Below are 17,831 nucleotides of genomic sequence, written 5' to 3' on the forward strand. Positions count from 1 at the left end.
GACTGACTGTAATAAGACCAATGGAGTCAGAGCACATGGTGTTTAATTAGACACTAAAACATATTAAATTATTAACTACAGAACTCACTTGCTGAAAATTGTTCATGCAATTAAAGGGCCTTTTTCCAGAGATTTTCGAAAGGTTTCATTTTCATGACAGCCTTATGATTATCACTTAAAAGTCTCTCGGGAACCTCCTCCAATCATGCACCCAACACCCCTCATAGTACAACCACATTCACTGGTGATGTCTAACTGTGTGGAAACATTGTGGAGCACAATGCAGAACAAAATAATACCAGTAACAAAGCAGGAATACACATAAAACAAGACTTATGTCCATGACTCTATTGCCCCAGTGCATGTTGGTAAGGTCAGTTATAACTCATATTCGGAGATGTCGTATTACAGTCAGTCCTGTGTGGCACTGCCTCCTTTACTTTCTTTTTAGCAAAAGAAAGAAGCTTTTATTCTTGAAATACATAACAGTGCAAACACTGTTGTCACATTTTATGCTGCAGATTTGTGGTGCTGTGTGTTCATATTGTGCCGCTCTACAACTTACACACAACAATGTGGTATATATATATATATACATATATATATATATATATATATATATATATATATATTGTATAATATATTGATATATTGTCTTAATAAATCTTCCAAGATTTGTATCTGTAAGTGGACCATTAGCACTTAGTATCATGCTTTACTAATTCAGTTACAGAAAAATGGGTTTTAAAATGAAAAGATGGACAGCAGGTGAAAATTAAAATGTCAGGGAAAGTTTACTTGATGAGTGCTGTTTCAGTACATTCTCTAAGATTTACTTTTAATATTTGTAACTCCTTTCTAAAACATGAATGAACAAGTAATAGCTTGTGTTACCTTCACTGAGCTGTTGCCTCCTCATCAAATAGTTTTATACCGTTTTAATGGGAAATACATTTAATTTAATTTCTTGTTGCTAGAAAATTGATAGTCAAGCAATTAACCTCTTGGCTGCTGTTTTATCTTTTATATTTTCTGTATTTATTGCACCAAGATGCTTTACAGATGATTCAAAGGTGACACCCACAATATCAGGCTGTACTGTAGCAACATTCATGCAGAGAAAGAAAGAAGGGAGAGGAAAAGAGAGAGTGAGTAGAAGGTCAGTTGTTTTCATTTCTGTAAAGGACTCTCCTTGCTGCCAGCCTCTATGACACTTTTACCCTTTAGACCCCAAGGATTTAGTGTGTGTGTGTGTGCGTGCGTGTGCGTGTGCGTGTGTGTACTTGCTTTTGCACGTCCTTCTCTGGGTGTGTCTCTCTACACATCTTTCCCCGGGCTACAAGGCAATGTTTCTTGGATTTCCTATAAATATTCATACTCCTGATTTGTTCAACACGCCTATCATATCATCTCCTCTCCTCTAAGTTTCCTTCAGTTTCATTCTCCAGTGCAGCTCAAAATATGCCATTCTTGCTCATTTTGCTCTCATTCATCCTTCCAGACACTGGTCTAAACCTTGGCTTCCTGTCTCTCTCTCTCCTTCCAGGATCCCTCCTTGTCTCTCCTCCTCCACGATAAGCTCCAGGTGCCCAACAGTTCTCGGCGGGCGTGGAACGAGCGTGACAGTCGCTGTGATGTCTGCGCCACCCACCTCACTCAGCTCAAACAGGAAGCCGTGCGCATGGTCCTCACTCTCGACCAGTGGGATTTGTCTCCCCCCTCGTCCCCTCCGGGTCTCATTGGACGATATGGATCTCAAGGAGCTCTGGGTCCGATGGGAGCATCCGGAGCACCGGGAGGTCCTGGTTCACGGGATTGGATTCCTCCTTTTCTTCCTTCCTCCTCCTCCTCCTCCTCCTCCTCAGCTGCTGCTGCCGTTTCACACCCGTCCTCCCAGTCGCCGTCCCCAAGCCCCAGCCAGACCCCGACGCCCAGCCCGAGCCACGGACCTTCTAACCCCAGCCATGGGAGTCCCTCATCCAGCTGTGCTCCCACAAACCCACAACCTCAAGGCCCGGGGCACAGATTGGGGTCCAAGCCCAGCTCCCTAGGGCTTGGAGGTGGGGTGGACAGAAGGAATGGGTCCCCCAGTTCGGGAAAAGCTGGTGCCCAACAGCAACCAGTGACTGGAGTAAACAGCCCGGGCAATAATAGTGGTAACGGGAGTGGAGCAGTGCTGAGTACAGCAGCTCTGCAGGCCCATCAGCACCTGAACCGAACTAATGGAGGAGTTACACTCTATCCGTACCAGGTAAGATACCTGCAATCACACATAAAATCTGTTTAGCTTCTTCTCTCACGGGGACATAGCAAATATTACCATGGAAACTAAATAAACTAATTATTTCTGGTCTTATATGATTATAAGAAATGGTAACAGGCTACCTGCAGATGAATGCATCTCTCGATAAGAGTCGGACACACAGGTCAATTTACTTACTTACCTATATCACTGACAATACAAGTTAAATGTATTTACATGATAGATTTGTCATCGGATACCCCACCCCTCCCGGCCATCATTTGACCCGGGAAGCGGCGAGGTTTGGCGAGGGAAGCACACCGCATGGAGGAAATGGGCCATCTGCTCCTAGCTCGCTATACTGTTTCCCACTGGCTGGCTACTCTATATACTTGTGGAAAGCCCTGATCAGGGGCTCAAAAAATAAAAACCAGGGTACAGAGAGAACCAGAAAATGACAGGATCAGAGAGGCAGTGGCCAAATTTCTGGCCAAAGAAAAATGTGAAGAAACAGCAGGTATGACAGGCGAAGCTGATCGTACAAAGGTGAGGAGCTACAGGCAGACTAGTAAATAAAACCAGCTGTAGCGGGCTCAGTTTTAAAGCTAGCGTGAAGATACTGGTATCATATGAAACTAGATGACATGGAGTCCGGATGGATGAGGGGCTCTATTTGGAAAGTCTGTCCCCCTGTCCATAATTCCTAATGGCTGGCCTGACGAGGACACAATAATCAACTCAGAATTCTTGGATTTGTTAACCATCTCTTAACGAGGGGGGAGAATAATATCCTTTTCGACTGGATCGAGGCAGGACATAAAGAATTGAGTAAACGTGACGCAAACTGTAAAAGTGAGTCAAATTGAAAATGGAGATAAAAGAAGAGGTTTTAGGAGGAGAAGGGAAGAGAGGGATCGTGAGTAGACAAGAGAGGAAGATGGTAGGAGGGAGAAAACGCCTCAGGTGACGTGTGGTCTCGAGGTGTGCGGAGGGAGGCAGGAGAGCTGAGACTGCAGGGGAGATCCAGAGGTGTGTGTGTGTGTGTGTGTGTTCACATGTGTGTATGAACGTGTTCTACAGATGTAATAATTCATACAGTGATAATTAGACCTCTGGGGACTCTATGTCACACACCCCCAGTACCCCTTCACTCCTTCACTCTCATTCACTCTCTCTCTCTCTCTCTCTCTCTCTCTCACACACACACACACACACACACACACTTATGCCTCTTTCTTTCCTTCTCCCCTATTATTTCTCCTGTCTTTCTCTGTTTCATATTCACCCCCTCTTCTATCTTGCTGTTTCGCCGTCTCTCTTTATATTTTCATTCAGCCCATGACTTGAGTCGGATGCAGAGATATGGAGTCGTGGGTGGAAATTATTTTGTACAATCTCTGGAATTGTTTTGTTATCTTGTCCCACTGGTCAGAAATAAATTAGGCACAAGAGCCTTCATGTATTCTGGCCAGTCTTTGTGGAAATGACAGTGAAGGTGTTCAAATCTAAAAGAGCGTTTCTCTTGTTGCCAAATTTTTCAATTATATAATTAAGATTGATTTAGCTTCTTCTTTTATATGTCTTTTAATTTATTCCAACATTAATGAATTGTCTCATGTTGTTAGTCTGCAACATTCATGAGTGTGTTGATTTTTTTTTACCATCCTTAAAGGAACAGTGTGTAGGATTTGGCGGCATCTAGTGGTGTGGTTGCAGATTGCAACCAACTGAATACCCCTCCGCTCACTCCTCCCTTTCCAAGACTGAGTATGAGCCGATGTTTGAGTGAAAAACTGTGGTAACGCCGTTTGCCTCGCTCAGAGGCCATCCTTACCATAATAACTTACTACTACTTTAGGAGCAACGGCAGTTAGACGGCGGCTGGCGGTTCCACAGTTTTGTACTCTGCGGCTAACGTTACCACAGTTTCACAAGCGTGTCAGAGAACTACGGTGGCCTTCAGGTAACATAAAAACATGAAAGGCTCTCTCTAGAGCCAGTGTTTGGTTTGTCCCTTCTGGGCTACATGGCGGAGCAACATGGCGGTCTCTGTGAAGAGGACCCGCTCCCTATGTAGATATGAAGGACTCATTCTAAGCTAATGAAAACACAACGATTCTTATTTTCGGGTTAGTATAGAGTGCTGTAGGGATGACGTATTTTTGTAGGCCAACCAGGAAGTTAGCATCACCCTGGGTTCCCTTGACAAAAAGCCAATGGGATTTTTCTACTGGGTTTTGGATTATTGAAGATTATTCAAGAAAATAAGCTCTGTGGCAAACACACGTTTATGATACTTACACATTTTGTTCTGTAAGATAAGTAAGTAAGTAAGGTAAATATTTGAATGTGTGTGTCGTGTTGTGTGTGCCTAAACAACTTGTATGTGAGCATCTGTGTGCAAGCGTGTTTGTCTATGTGTGCAAAAGGGCTCTGTTTTGTGTATAAAGTATTTGAGTTAGTGTCTGTGTTGGGAGATGTAACATGTTAGCGAGTCTGAGTGTTTGTGCCGTGACTTTGACACTAATGGTGTTTCAGCAGGAAAGGAGAAAGCGAGCATGATAATAAATCACCCTCGTTTAGACTCACCCCTGAGAGAGGAAGAGAGGGGGAGGAGCTGAGCAGAGAGATGATCAAAAAATGGGTATGGAAAGTAGAAATGAGAAACTGGAAGATGGTGAGATGTGGGCAGAGAGGATGAAGAGGAGGTTATAGAATAAGAAAGAATAAGAGACAGTTTATATAGAGAGATCAGTGTATATGGACACATTGCTGGGATAACTAGCAAACCTCTGTATTTACATTTTTGCTGCTGTACAAAACGAAGATTGCTGTTCATGTTGTAGCATCAGTGGAGCTTTCAGTAGGTCTATAATGGCAGATGAGAAATCTCTTCCAACATATTCACGCTCTTCGGCAAAGCAGAAAAGAAAACAAACACATGTGGAACGACAGCAGGGAAAATTAGTCGGGTTTAAATTGAAACTCTGCACCCAGAATGAGTGGGATTTATGGGAAATGAGATTTAGAAATACTACCAACAGCAACACTGGTATGGTCTTATTTGATGTAATCACTTTTAATGATTAAAATCACCATTTAAGACACATTCAGAGGTAGCACAATAAAAGACAGAGAGGAGAGCTGAAAGAGAGAAACAGAGAACGGAGGCGACCCGTCTGCCATTGTGTAGCTGACATTAAAATCGTGCTGGGTCAGCAATCTAAGAGTTGACAACCTCCGCATTTTATATTTATTAGGACTTTTCTTTTTGGTCCCACAAGAAGGGTAGGACAAATGGAAAATGCTGAATCGGTCAGAACAAAGAAGACTGATTATACCAGACTGGGTGTGAATCTGCCAGGTAGCTCACTGGGATCAGTGAGCCGATGAAGGCCACAAACATTTTCAAATAGATTTTATATAGTTCCATGTTAAATTCTTGTGGTGGTGTGTCTCTCTCTCTCTCTCTCTCTCTCTCTCTCTCTGGCAAGATAAAACAAATCTAACATTGTCTCTTTGCCCTCGCTCTGTCCTTCAAGCAGCTAATTGAAAACAGGTTTATACAGTGTGTGCCTCTGTGTGTGTTTACCGTGTTTCTGTCTGTTGTGTCTAAGTGTGTGTGTGTGTGTGTGTTTTGTTTAGGGAAACAGGATGTGAGACAACACACACACGCACACACACACACACACACACACACACACACACACACACACACACACACACACACACACACAGGTTTACAGTATTTTCCTGGCATATTTTGTACAAAATAAAAGCTAAACCTCCACTGCCAAACACTGTCAGACTTAGCTGAATATCCTTTAGGATTAATTTGGGCAGCAGTGGTGGCCTAAAGGTTAGAGAAGCTTGTGACTGGAAGGTCGCCAGTTCGATCCCTGGAAGGGCAGGATGAATCTGGTTGGGGAAAGTCAAAGAGCAGCGTTTTTTCCCCACGACTGTCCATCATGAGTCCTACAGTGTTAAAGGAGTGCAATGCCCCAACTGCTCCAGTGTAGTTGCACACCAGGCCCATGCACTCCCATCTCATCAGCTAAATTAAAAGTTCACTAGCAAGCCAAACTCGCAAATACAATGACTGTATTCCATTAATTACTCCGGCCAAGGTCCCCTTGAGTTCCTCTATGAGAGAGCAGTGCACATGCTCCCAATAAGAAGACAGCATTGAGCTCTGAGGTGTAGTTTTGTCACGTCCTCATACCTCAACTACAGAAGGTCATGTGTCCTCTGCTTTCTTTTCCTTTCCTCTCTGTCTCAGATACACTGCCTGTGTTTCTGTAATTCTATCTCTAATGTTGACTAAATAATCACCCCTTTCCATTTGCTCACTAACTCCATGTCCGTGTGTCTCTCCCCCACTTTCATCCTGAAAGGGCAGGCTCTCTCTCTCCCTCCTCCACTCTGCTGCAGTAAGCATTTAGATTGTTTTACAGATTGTGTCTATCCCCCTGATAGAAGCAGGCAGGACCACACACACTCAAACACACCATCTCTTGTTTCATTCTCCCCATACAAGCCTGAAATCTAAAGGGTAACTTAGGTATTTTTCAACCTGAACCCTATTTTCCCATGTTTTTGTGTCTAATTGACTAATGGGGACAACACTTTCTGAAATTGGTCCAGTATTGAAGGAAAACGCTGTAACCAGCAGCCACGAAATGAGCTGCAAGGGCAAGTGAGCAGCGTCAATGTAACGTTACTAGGGCTGTCAATTGTCAATTGAAAATATTTAATCGCAATTAATTGCATGATTATCCATAGTTGATGGCGATTTTATCTGTTCAAAATGTACCTTAAAGGGAGATTTGTCAAATATTTAATACTCTTATCAACATGGGAGTGGACAAATATGCTGCTTTATGCAAATGTATGTACTGTATATATTTATTATTGGAAATCAATTAATAACAAAACAATGACAAATATTGTCCAGAAACCCTCACAGGTACTACATTTAGCATAAAATAATATGCTCAAATCATAACATGGCAAACTAAAGCCCAACAGGCAACAACAGCTGTCAGTGCGTCAGTGTGCTGACTTGACTATGACTTGCCCCAAACTGCATGTGATTATCATAAAGTGGGCATGTCTGTAAAGGGGAGACTCGTAGGTACCCATAGAACCCATTTTCATTCACATATCTTGAGGTCAGAGGTCAAGGGACCCCTTCGAAAATGGCCATGACAGTTTTTCCATGCTAAAATTTTGTGTAACTTTGGATAATTTGAATATTTAACCTCCTTCTCGACAAGCTAGTATGACATGGTTGGTATCAATGGATTCCTTAAGATTTCATATGATACTAGTATCTTCACTCTAGCTTTAAAACTGAGTCTGCTACAACCTCAGAAATATCTACTGCGTTAATGCGTTAAAGAAATTAGTGGAGTTAAAACAAATTTGCGTTAACGCGTTATTATCTTGTTAACTTTGACAGCCCTAAATGTTATGTCCACTAAAAGTTCTTGTTGTTGCCACTGATGGGTGCAGATTGTTATTATAAGTGTCTGACAACATTATGGAAAAGAGCCTACAGAGAAAAAAAACTTATACTCTGGCTCAGATAAATACAGGCTGCCGTCGAATTCAAAGACCTCATCCACATTGTCGAAATCATCTAAATATTCAGTTCCATAACATTGAAAATCTTTTAGATAACACTAAGCTACGTTTTCTTTTGTCCAACACAACAAACGCTGCCCGACTGGCACTCGCGTTTCCACCATGGATGTATTCACTATCCCACCGTTGTCTTCTGGCAACACCTCACCTCCCCAGATTTCAGAAGAAGACTTCTCCTTGAGCGAGACTCTTTCCATAATGTCCGACACTTATAATAACAATCAGAGCCTGTCATGGCAAAAACAAGCACTTTTTGCGACGGTGCCAGCTTGCCCCAATAGCACCATATTGCAGCCTGTGAGCAGCTGCCGTCTACAGAGCTCTCCCACAATACTAGAACAATTTGAGAACCTGTTGTCCCTATTAGTTAGTTATACACAAAAACATGGGAAAATAGGATCAAGGTTAAAAAATACCAAAGTTACCTTACAGCACAATTCTATGTTGGTTGCCTGTAGCATGTGGTTGGAAAAGGATGGAAAATAAAATAGATGTAAGAGTGACAGATGAGGAAGGTGAATGCTGGGGAAATGGCGTTTGTGTTGTAATGAAGATGAATGGGGCAGCTTTTACCTTTTTTCTAAAAGCAGAGAGAGAGGGGGTGGATAAGTGCTGTAGAGAAAGAGGAGGGGTGAGAGTGACAGAATAAGTGTTTAAGTGTTTTTTTTTATCCCGTCTTTTGGGGGAAATCTGATATCACATTCATCAAAGTCCCCCATTGACAGGTACAATCTCAACACCAGGTGTGCTACGAAAACATGGTCGGATGTTGCGTTTTCATTGATTTGCTGCATGGTTTTCAACACATTTGGCTGTTATATTTTCCTCAGCACTCTCTCTGTCCTGGTATTATCTTCATCCTGGTCTCTCCTGCTGCGATGACCTAATATCCCCATAGGGATCATTAAAGTTTCATACAGTGTAATTTAATCTAATTTATGGTTAAATGTAGAGAGAGGAACTCAGCCTGTATGTCCTGTGGGAAAATCTGAATGGAACGACCTCATAAGAACAAACAGGAACAACAAAAACATAATTCATTTCAATGGCTACATTACCCAAAATGCCATCCATTTCAATTGCATTAGCCAGGTGACCATGCAGGTATTATCATGCTTTCCATCTCTTTTCCATGTGCAGTAGTTCAGATGCAGAACTAATTTGACAGCTCTCTTACAATAGCTGGTTTAATGAGATGCATGAAGCATAATTACCCATCAGCACACCGCTGTTTCACACACAGGGAAGCAGAGAAAACCTCATGATAGTATGAAATGAATCAGGATATGGTTATTGCACTTTTTTTGGTGACAACGGGAGGTGCAGCTGAGTAAAACAATCCAGTCCCTGCTGTCTGAACTGCTGACCGCCACATATCATTCAACCACCTTTACTCCAGTTTTCAGCTCACATTATAATAACCCTCTGTGGGGACATTTCTCCCACAGCATGCTGGTAGTTTTCCTCTTCCCATTTATCAGGATAAATGAGCAACCAGTACAAACGCACAGGTATCCCATGTAGCCCACTGAACCCTTATTCCATACATTCACGACTGCTTTAATAATGCAGGGGGAAGCAAGCTAAGCCTGAGCATTTGAAATGCATATAGGTGCACAGGGAGAATGGTATATAAACTATAGAGGCGTCTCATTTACAATAGGTAATCTATCAAGGCAGTGGGCTGCATGCTCGGACCCCAGAAGCCCTCAGCAGTAAATATACGCACAGTGGAGCTGATTTACACACGCATGCACACAGAAGTGCAGACACATACACACACAAGGACACAAGGCACAGACATGCTCACAATAGACATACATGCTTGCAGATTTACACCCACTCAAGCTATAGTTCCTTTATTGGAGCGTGGGGGTCATGATTTAGGTGCTCTGCTGTCCGGCTGCTGGCAGCACATAAAGAACTATAATCAATAATCCATATCCTTCACGAATGGGTCGCCTACACACACGCACATGCCTTGACATACTGTACACATCAACACACACACACACACACACACACACACACGCACACGCACGCACACACACACACACACACACACACACACACACACATCTGTGCACACAGTGACAAACTAATGCAACACACACTCTCATACAAAGCAACTGAATGTGTCATATAAACGCCTCTGTGTGTGTGTCTTAAGTATCCTAAGAATCTGCATGGACTCAAGACCCACACTCACACATAGGCAACAAAACTTTAAAGGGGACATATCATGAAAAACTCACTTTTTCAGTGCTCACTCTGGAGTGCCTATACCAACCCACAAACTGTGAAATAAGACAATCCAGTCAGTTTTTTGTGGGCTGTCTAGATCAGAAAACGAGATTCACCAAGCCATTCATATTTGGCTCCCCTTCCTATGTCACACGTAGGCTCATTAGAATATATCACCCACAGCTTGAGAGCTATCTTTGCAAAGGTGCACCATATTTTTCATACAAGCCAATCAGAGCAGACTGGGCTTTTTTGGGAGGAGGTCTTAACGAGACATACGCTAAAACATAGAATTTCAGACAGTCTGTAGTCGTCATTCAAAAAGGGGAAACTGGAAGACCGAGGACGTCGGATATACAAGCAGTTGTTATGACACATACATGAAACAAAGCAGCGTTTGCCGACCATTTTCACACCACTCTCACTCACCACTTAGCTTCATTCCAGATGGCCATGATGCATGCAAAGATAAAGTTGTTGTGATGAAACAGTGACTCACACAGGCACAGCAAATTTCATTTCTTTACAGTGTTATAAGTGCAAAGTTCTCTCTCTATGTCCTCACTGTCCTTATCTAATAAAGGACAAATGACCAGAAGGATGATCCAATAATAAAGGACAAATGTGAATAGCTTAAGATGGCAGAGCAAAGGGACAGAGAGGATGAAACTGAATAGGTTAGAAGATAAAAACAAGTGGAGTGAGGAAGAGAAGTATAAGGGTGAAGGAGGGGGCGTTGGGTTAAATGAGAGAAGCGGAGGCAGGAGGAGGGTGTGTTTGCGTGTTTGTTTGTTTGTTTCTGTCTATTTGGGACTCAGACAGCATTCTGCTGCTGGTTCACTAGAGAGCTTATCTGCTGTCTGTCTGCCAAGCAAAACACACAAACAACACAAGACATAACACACACACTTGAAATGAACATTAATAAAAAAATCTCTTATGTGAACTATGCCATGTTGAAAATAAGAGACAGTTGTTTCCTCTCCAAAAGTTGTACTTTTTCCAAATGATAAATATAAATATAAAATAATAGAAGGAGGATCTGACAGTGTTGCAAGTCTCATGAAATATATTTTGGAAGTTGTTGAAATTTCATTATTTCTGAAGCCAAAAATCCTTCAGCATACACAAATGAATGGACATGAATTATTCTTCAACAGGATACAAAAGGGGCGTGGGAATCAAGACTCTATCTGGAAAAGACTAGAGCCGAGATATACTGTAGCGTGTGTCTTTCTTTCTTTCTACTTCGTAGTGGAACAACAAAACACGGATGTCACAGAAAACCTGTCACAGAAAATCTGTCACTGACTGCGCCTTCAGGAGTAAACATTTTGAATCTCTCTGTCTCTCATCAGATCTCCCAGATGATCTCTGAGGACTCCAGAGAAAGTCTGACCGAGGCCGCCCTGAACCGTTACAACACACACTCTCCTTCCCACACAAACTCAACGTCAAACACAAACTCTCCCTCTCACACGGCAGCTGTGACCACGACAGCGCCGCCGACCACCACCTCTGCTGCCGCCTCCTTCTTTGCCAGGTAAGATACATTCAGATCAGAGCACCACACGTGTATCCAACATATCATTGACTGTGCGTTCAAATACCTCTACTACTATTTAGTATGGCAGAAAAAGATTTAGTATGTCCCAATTGTATGCATACTGCATGCAACAGTATGTACTTTGTAAAGGCAGCTGCAGTACGTACTAAAACTAAAAAGAAAAAGTATGCCATTTGTAAGGTACAGTAGCTGTAATGAGTAATGCGACACCATGCTGGTCTTATATTTGAGAAACTTTCTAATATTATTGGTCAGGAGGTATGCTGATCTCTATTGTATTTGAGTTAGACTAAAATGACACCTGAGAACTATAGACGATGTGACTGAATGGGACGAAATAAGACTGAAAGGTTTCTAGCGAGCCACAGGGAGCCGTTGAATCATACAATACTGATATGAACACTGGTAATGTATTTATTTAATCCCACAAGGATGATTTTTAGGATTTAGCTGCATTATAGGGACGAGAAGAGTCTATATTACAGAGGATGTTAGACATGGGAATTCCAATAAAAACCATGGACTGTATATAACACGTGGATGTAGTCACCATGACGTCACCCATTTTGGTGCCTTAAAACGGGGTTGTTTTTACCGTGTTCACAAGAAGAGTCCATATGAACGCCCCCGTCTTGTGGTATTCACAACCTTATAAGTGGAAAGTTTCTGAAAGCTCAGAGTTTACGAGTTGTGACGTGTTTGTTGACATTGTCAGAAATGGCGGAGGCCATAGAAGTTAATTTTTTGGTACATAATAAGTGAATATGTTATAATTTTAGTTGTATATTGCTATTCTTCGTAATTTTATAATAGATCTGAGGAAAATGTTGATATTCCCAACGACCTCATCTTTTTCTGTCATTATGCCTTTGCATTTCCTGAATTATGTTATCCACTTGCTAGCTTGCTAAATTGTAAGCCTCTGTGGCTTCTAGATGTCGACAGTAACGTTAATATTGCCGTTGCTTAGCAGCGGTGTTCTCACAACTTAACCACTTAAACGCCAAGCATATTGTGTACAAGACTTCCCATGTTGTTAACATTAGATCACGAGTTTCATTTGAAGGCACCATACAAAGCCTCAAGTTTGGCATTTTGGCCGTCGCCATCTTGGTTTCTGGCCGTCGCCAACTTGTTTTTTTTGCAACCAGAAGTGACACGAGAGGGTGGAGCTAAGTACAACCGAATGCTGAATAAGACATTTTTAGGCGACCAAAATGTTACAATTAACTTTCATGAACTAAAAACACACTGAGAAAGGGTTAAAGCTGTAAGCCGAAAACGAGAACAACTCCCAGACCAGACAACGCCGTGGTAGCCACGCCCTAAAGCATACCCTTCCCATCATGCTGTATTGAAGAAGACTTGAAATAGCGATTGAGACCATAAACTCATGTTTACAATGATTACTGAGGTAATCAATGAAGTGAGAAGTAGGCTCATTTTCTCATAGACTTCTATACACTTTCACTTCTTTTTGCACCCAGAGGAGTCGCCCCCTGCTGGCTATTAGAAAGAATGCAGGTTTAAGGCACTTCTGCATTGGCTTCACTTTTCAGGCCCGGAGGTTGATCACTGGTAAAAACAAGAGTGTGAAATGCATCTTACCGGCTCATTTGTGTCAGAGTAATCCTTGGGTTTGGTTCATCCTGGTCATCTTCACAGTCTGACTGCTCATGCTGATGCCTCTCAAGTCATCTAATAGAGCAGAAAGAATGAATGAATGGGCATACAAACAATTACTACATTGTAAAATGTTGTTAAATAGGTGGTGGAAAATGAAATACTATTATATATTGTGCATAAGCATATTTACTTAATCTTCTGGTGTGTTTATTTATAAATCACCTATCCAGTCAGCAGTCGTCGATGAGCCGTGTAATCAAATCTAGAGAAATGCAGAGCGACACAACATAAATAAGACACGGGTAATCTGGGTAAATTATTGATGAATAAACATGGCAAGTTGAAAATGAATGAGTAAATTATTCATGGATAACACACGACTATGAGGGTGTCACAGTGTCTGAAGTATTGCTGAGACGTCGTATCTAATGAGCTGCTTTAAATCACATTATACCCATGCACTTCTCACACCTACTCTCTCCTCTGCTCTCATCATCTCCTCTCCTCTGCTCTGCTCTGCTCTCCTCTCCTCTCCTCTCCTCTCCTCTCCTCTCGTTTCCTCTCCCTCTCCTCTTCTCTCCTCTCCTCTCCTCTCCTCTTCCACTTCTCTTCCATCCCTCTCCTTACCTCCCCCTCTCCTATCCCTTTCCTTTTCCTCTCCTCTCTTCTCCTCTCCTCTTCCTCACCCTCTCTTTTCCTGTCCTTTCCTCTCCCTCTCCTCTTTCTCTCCTTTCCTCTCCTCTCCCTCTCCTCTTGTCTCCCTCTCCTCTTCCACTCCTCTTCTATCCTCTCCTTTCCTCCCCATCTCCTCTTCCTCACCCTCTGTTTTCCTCTCCTCTCCTCTCCCTCTCCTTTCCTCTCCTTTCCTCGCCTCTCCTCTTCTTTCCTCCTCCTCTCCTTTCCTCCCCCTCCTCTTCCTCTCCTCTCCTCTCCTCTCCTCTTCTCTCCTCTCCTCTCCTCTCCTCTCCTCTCCTCTCCTCTCCTCTCCTCTCCTCTCATGCACATTCCTGTCTTTTGTGCTTGTGTGTGTGTGCGTGCTGAAAATCCACAGATAATTCAGTGTGTGTTTGTCTGTGTCTGATATATGAGTGATGTGCTTCAGTGTAGCAGACGAAGCGCTGTCTGTCTTTCAAAGCACCAGTGACCGGATGCAACTCGTAAATTATGGGAACGCACTCTTTCTTTAGCTTTCTTTCTATGACCTCCTGAACTGTCAGGTAACAAGGCCATTTTACACAACCCCCCCCCCACACACACACACACACACACACACCTGGTTGACATTCCAAACATACAGCCAGCTGTCTTTGGGCCGATTTATGAGCATTAATCTTCTCAGTGAAACAACAGGGTTTGTTTAATGGTGCAGGTGTCACTGTCTGTGGATACGTGTGTGTGTGTGTGTGTGTGTGTGTGTGTGTGTGTCTGGCTGTCAGTCTTTCTCTCCTGTTTCAGGCTGTATGATTACTGTAGATCCCCGATGCTGTGATATGTAATTTGATTTTAAAATTAATGTCAGTGTGTTTGTTTTGTTTGCTTTTCAAAACTTTACATACTCACGTGCACAGTTTGTCTGCAATTTTCCTCTCATTTGTGTGTGCGTGTATGTAGTAGGATTCTAGTTTAATTGGCAAATGGCAACACATTGTCCCCTTGTGTGTGTGTGTGTGTGTGTGTGTGTGTGTGTGTGTTTATGGTCGATGGATGCAGCCATGCAGTGCTGGTAAATCCCATGGCTGTCTTGGTCTTTACTCTCAGACGTGGACTGCATACAGACACTCTTATTATGCACATGCACCGGCGCGCACACACGATCTCCCTCTTGCTCACTGTCTGCACACAGTAAAATCCCTGTGTCCACCACATCTCCTCTCACCTGATCCCCTTCTCCCTCCACATCCTCCTCTTTCTATCCCTTCTCTCGCCTTCATGTAATTGCTTTCTCTTTTGCTCTCTACTTTCTTCCACTCCTCCTCTCATCCTTCGCTTTCATTCTTCTCCTCTCCTCTCTTTTTTCAAACAATTTCTCCGTCTCTCCACACTGACCTTTCCTTTACCTCTGCTAATGTGCATGAGAGTAATATCTTTCATTAGTACCGATCTGTCTGTGGATATGTCACACTCGCACGGTAGCGCTACGTCTTCTCTGTGCTGCAGTGGCCCTCTGGGGATGCTGGGTTAGAGGATAGAGACATGTTGTACATGCCTAGGCGTGTGTGTGTGTGTGTGTGTGTGTGTGTGTGTGTGTGTGTGTGTGTGTGTGTAGGCTCTGCCTCACTGGGGGAAGGGAGTTTCTATCAGTGAAGGAATTTTTTCTGCATGCTCCGAGGATTGGATCTTTGGGGATTTGGCGGTGTGTGTGTGTGTGTGTGTGTGTGTGTGTGTGTTGCTGGAGGCAGCAGAGTAAATGAATAGGTCCCAAGTGAATCGGTGAATTGGGAAGGCGTTGTTATTTTGGATGGAGGAAGGCTGTGAGAGGGGGGTAATGCTGTGTCTTTCTCTGCCTCCGTATACCTCTCGCTGCCTCTCTTTTCTCAGGTATTCCATCAAATGATAATTGGCCACCAATGAGGCACCACTCATAATGGTTGATTGATGGTTTAAATATCAACCGCCTGATCACATCAGAACCACATTTGTTGTTGGCTTTTTGTATCCTTTAACAGTAATTGAAAGTGTTTGTCTTTTATTTTGACGGTGAAGAAGAAGCTCTTTAAGTGGTCTTGCTGTTTTTAATATTAGAGGTACTGTGAGGGCAGCAAGAGAGATTGTGGAGCTTTTCAACTCCAAAAGGACAGATAAAAACAGGTTCTTGTAAATTTATAATGGCCATTTGGGTTGTGATTTAAAAAACTATCCGTCAACAAGGAAATAAAAGCCCCTCATCTACAGACTGGTCTTTTGAGAGAGCTCCAGCCAGCTCATAAAGGTTTGTGAGCGTGACTGCCCGGCTGGCAAGGTATCGACCCCGGCAGGTGCTAGCTAGCTGTCACAGCAGTTTGTGGAGCTTCTAAACTTTGAAAACCTTGGAGCAAATGTTCGATTCGCCAATATTGTAAACCTCTCAATATTCGAAATCTACACAGTTGATTTCTCGCCTCCAAAATTCTCAGAAGTGAATTTAGTGATGAAATAGCTATAAAAAATGTAAAAGACAAGCCGTTTTTGGATGCTGTTGTAACCGTAGCTTGTACCGTTCTAGCGCTGTGCATTGTGGGATACAGTTGGCGAGGTAGACTGGTCCGATGCATACTGGAGATTTTTTCCAAATCAGTACGACATCCAGGTACTTTTGGCATACTGTAGGCTTTGCTTTTGTTCGCATACTACATTCTACATTTTGGCTAAATCCGTATGTACTACTAGTATAGTATGCGGTTTCAAACACAGCCTCTATGTACATGTCGATAGGTAGATAGTGTCAGTTAAGCCAGTCTTCTGTCCACGCCAGTATTGCTGACCCCTGCACGACAAACACACACACACCCACCCACACACACCATCGATCTCTGTCTCTCCCTGTATCTCCCTCCACTGACGGCCTGTTAAATAGAAGGTAATTAGCTACTGAGCCAACAACACAGCCCACAGACACCAGTCATAAATCAGCTGTGAGTGTGTGTGTGTGTTTTAAGTCAGTCTTTGTATGGACGTGTTGAGTATAAGTGTTAGTTGTCGTGAGGAAGGAAGAGGCAAACAAAGCAACAGCATGTTAGTAGCTGGGCTATCAGTGACCTGAGCTGCGTTCTAACAAGAGAGAGACACATGAAGGGACTGAGGGGACGAGAGGCAACGGATGGATGACAGGATCAATACATGTAAGGAAGGCTGAATGGATGGAGGGATGGATGGATGGTTGGGTGGAGAGAAGAAGGAGAAGGATGAATGGATACAAATAATGAGAGGGTGAGAGGAATAAAATAGAGGGAACGATAAGGGGATGATTGTAGAGTGAGAGGGATTTAAAACTGAAATAATGGGGAAGTGGAGGATGGAGGAGAGTGGAGGAATGAATGGAGGTAATGGAGGAAGGGGAGGGGGTGGGGGTGACAGAGAGAAGAGCTGATGGATAGAGAGATGGAGTAGATGGATTGAAAACAAGCGCCCTTCACTTTAGGGTTAGATTGGAATAGATCCACTCGGCCAAATCCCAGGCCACTTGTCATTAAACGCCACCAATTAGGTGGCGTGTGTGTGTGTATGTGTGTGTGTGTGTATGTGTGTGTGTGTGTGTGTGTCTACCATGCTTGAATTGTGCCATAGATTAAACCAGTTAGGGTGAGAGAACATAGTAAGAGGGTAATAGCACATATGAATAGATGCACATTACAGAATTGATGTGGCTGATGGATTTGAAGGACGTATAATAAAAACAATCACAAAAGAAGCTGTGCTTTGGGAGCTAGTGGGAATCTCCAGCAGCAGAGGAACCGTGCATGAATCCATCATAGTCATGTCTCATCCTACAAGCATCAAAACTGCAGCAGCCGCAGCAGCCTGTTGTTT

General features: G+C 43.0%; 1 protein-coding gene and 1 long non-coding RNA gene across 5 annotated transcripts in view; one reads left to right on the top strand and one right to left on the bottom strand.

Moving 5' to 3' along the window:
• kif26ba (kinesin family member 26Ba) overlaps nt 1–17,831 on the top strand; it is a 105,258-nt gene that overhangs the window by 34,475 nt on the left and 52,952 nt on the right. The window contains exons 3-4 of the mRNA XM_037751182.1: nt 1,547–2,251; nt 11,491–11,675. Of these exons, the coding sequence (XP_037607110.1) occupies nt 1,547–2,251; nt 11,491–11,675 (890 nt within the window). The remainder of the gene's footprint in view (nt 1–1,546; nt 2,252–11,490; nt 11,676–17,831) is intronic.
• Nucleotides 1–17,831, bottom strand: part of LOC119477222 — a 71,151-nt gene that overhangs the window by 32,133 nt on the left and 21,187 nt on the right. For 2 of the 4 annotated variants that reach the window (XR_005204202.1, XR_005204205.1), the window contains 2 exons: nt 13,548–13,587; nt 13,308–13,397 (listed from right to left, as the gene is read on the bottom strand). This is a non-coding gene — a long non-coding RNA (uncharacterized LOC119477222). Of the gene's footprint in view, nt 1–13,307; nt 13,398–13,515; nt 13,588–17,831 lie in introns of all 4 variants that reach the window. The other 2 variants (XR_005204200.1, XR_005204203.1) reach the window with 1 other exon arrangement.

This window comes from Sebastes umbrosus, chromosome 2 (genome assembly GCF_015220745.1).
Source record: "Sebastes umbrosus isolate fSebUmb1 chromosome 2, fSebUmb1.pri, whole genome shotgun sequence".
Lineage (NCBI taxonomy): Eukaryota > Metazoa > Chordata > Actinopteri > Perciformes > Sebastidae > Sebastes > Sebastes umbrosus.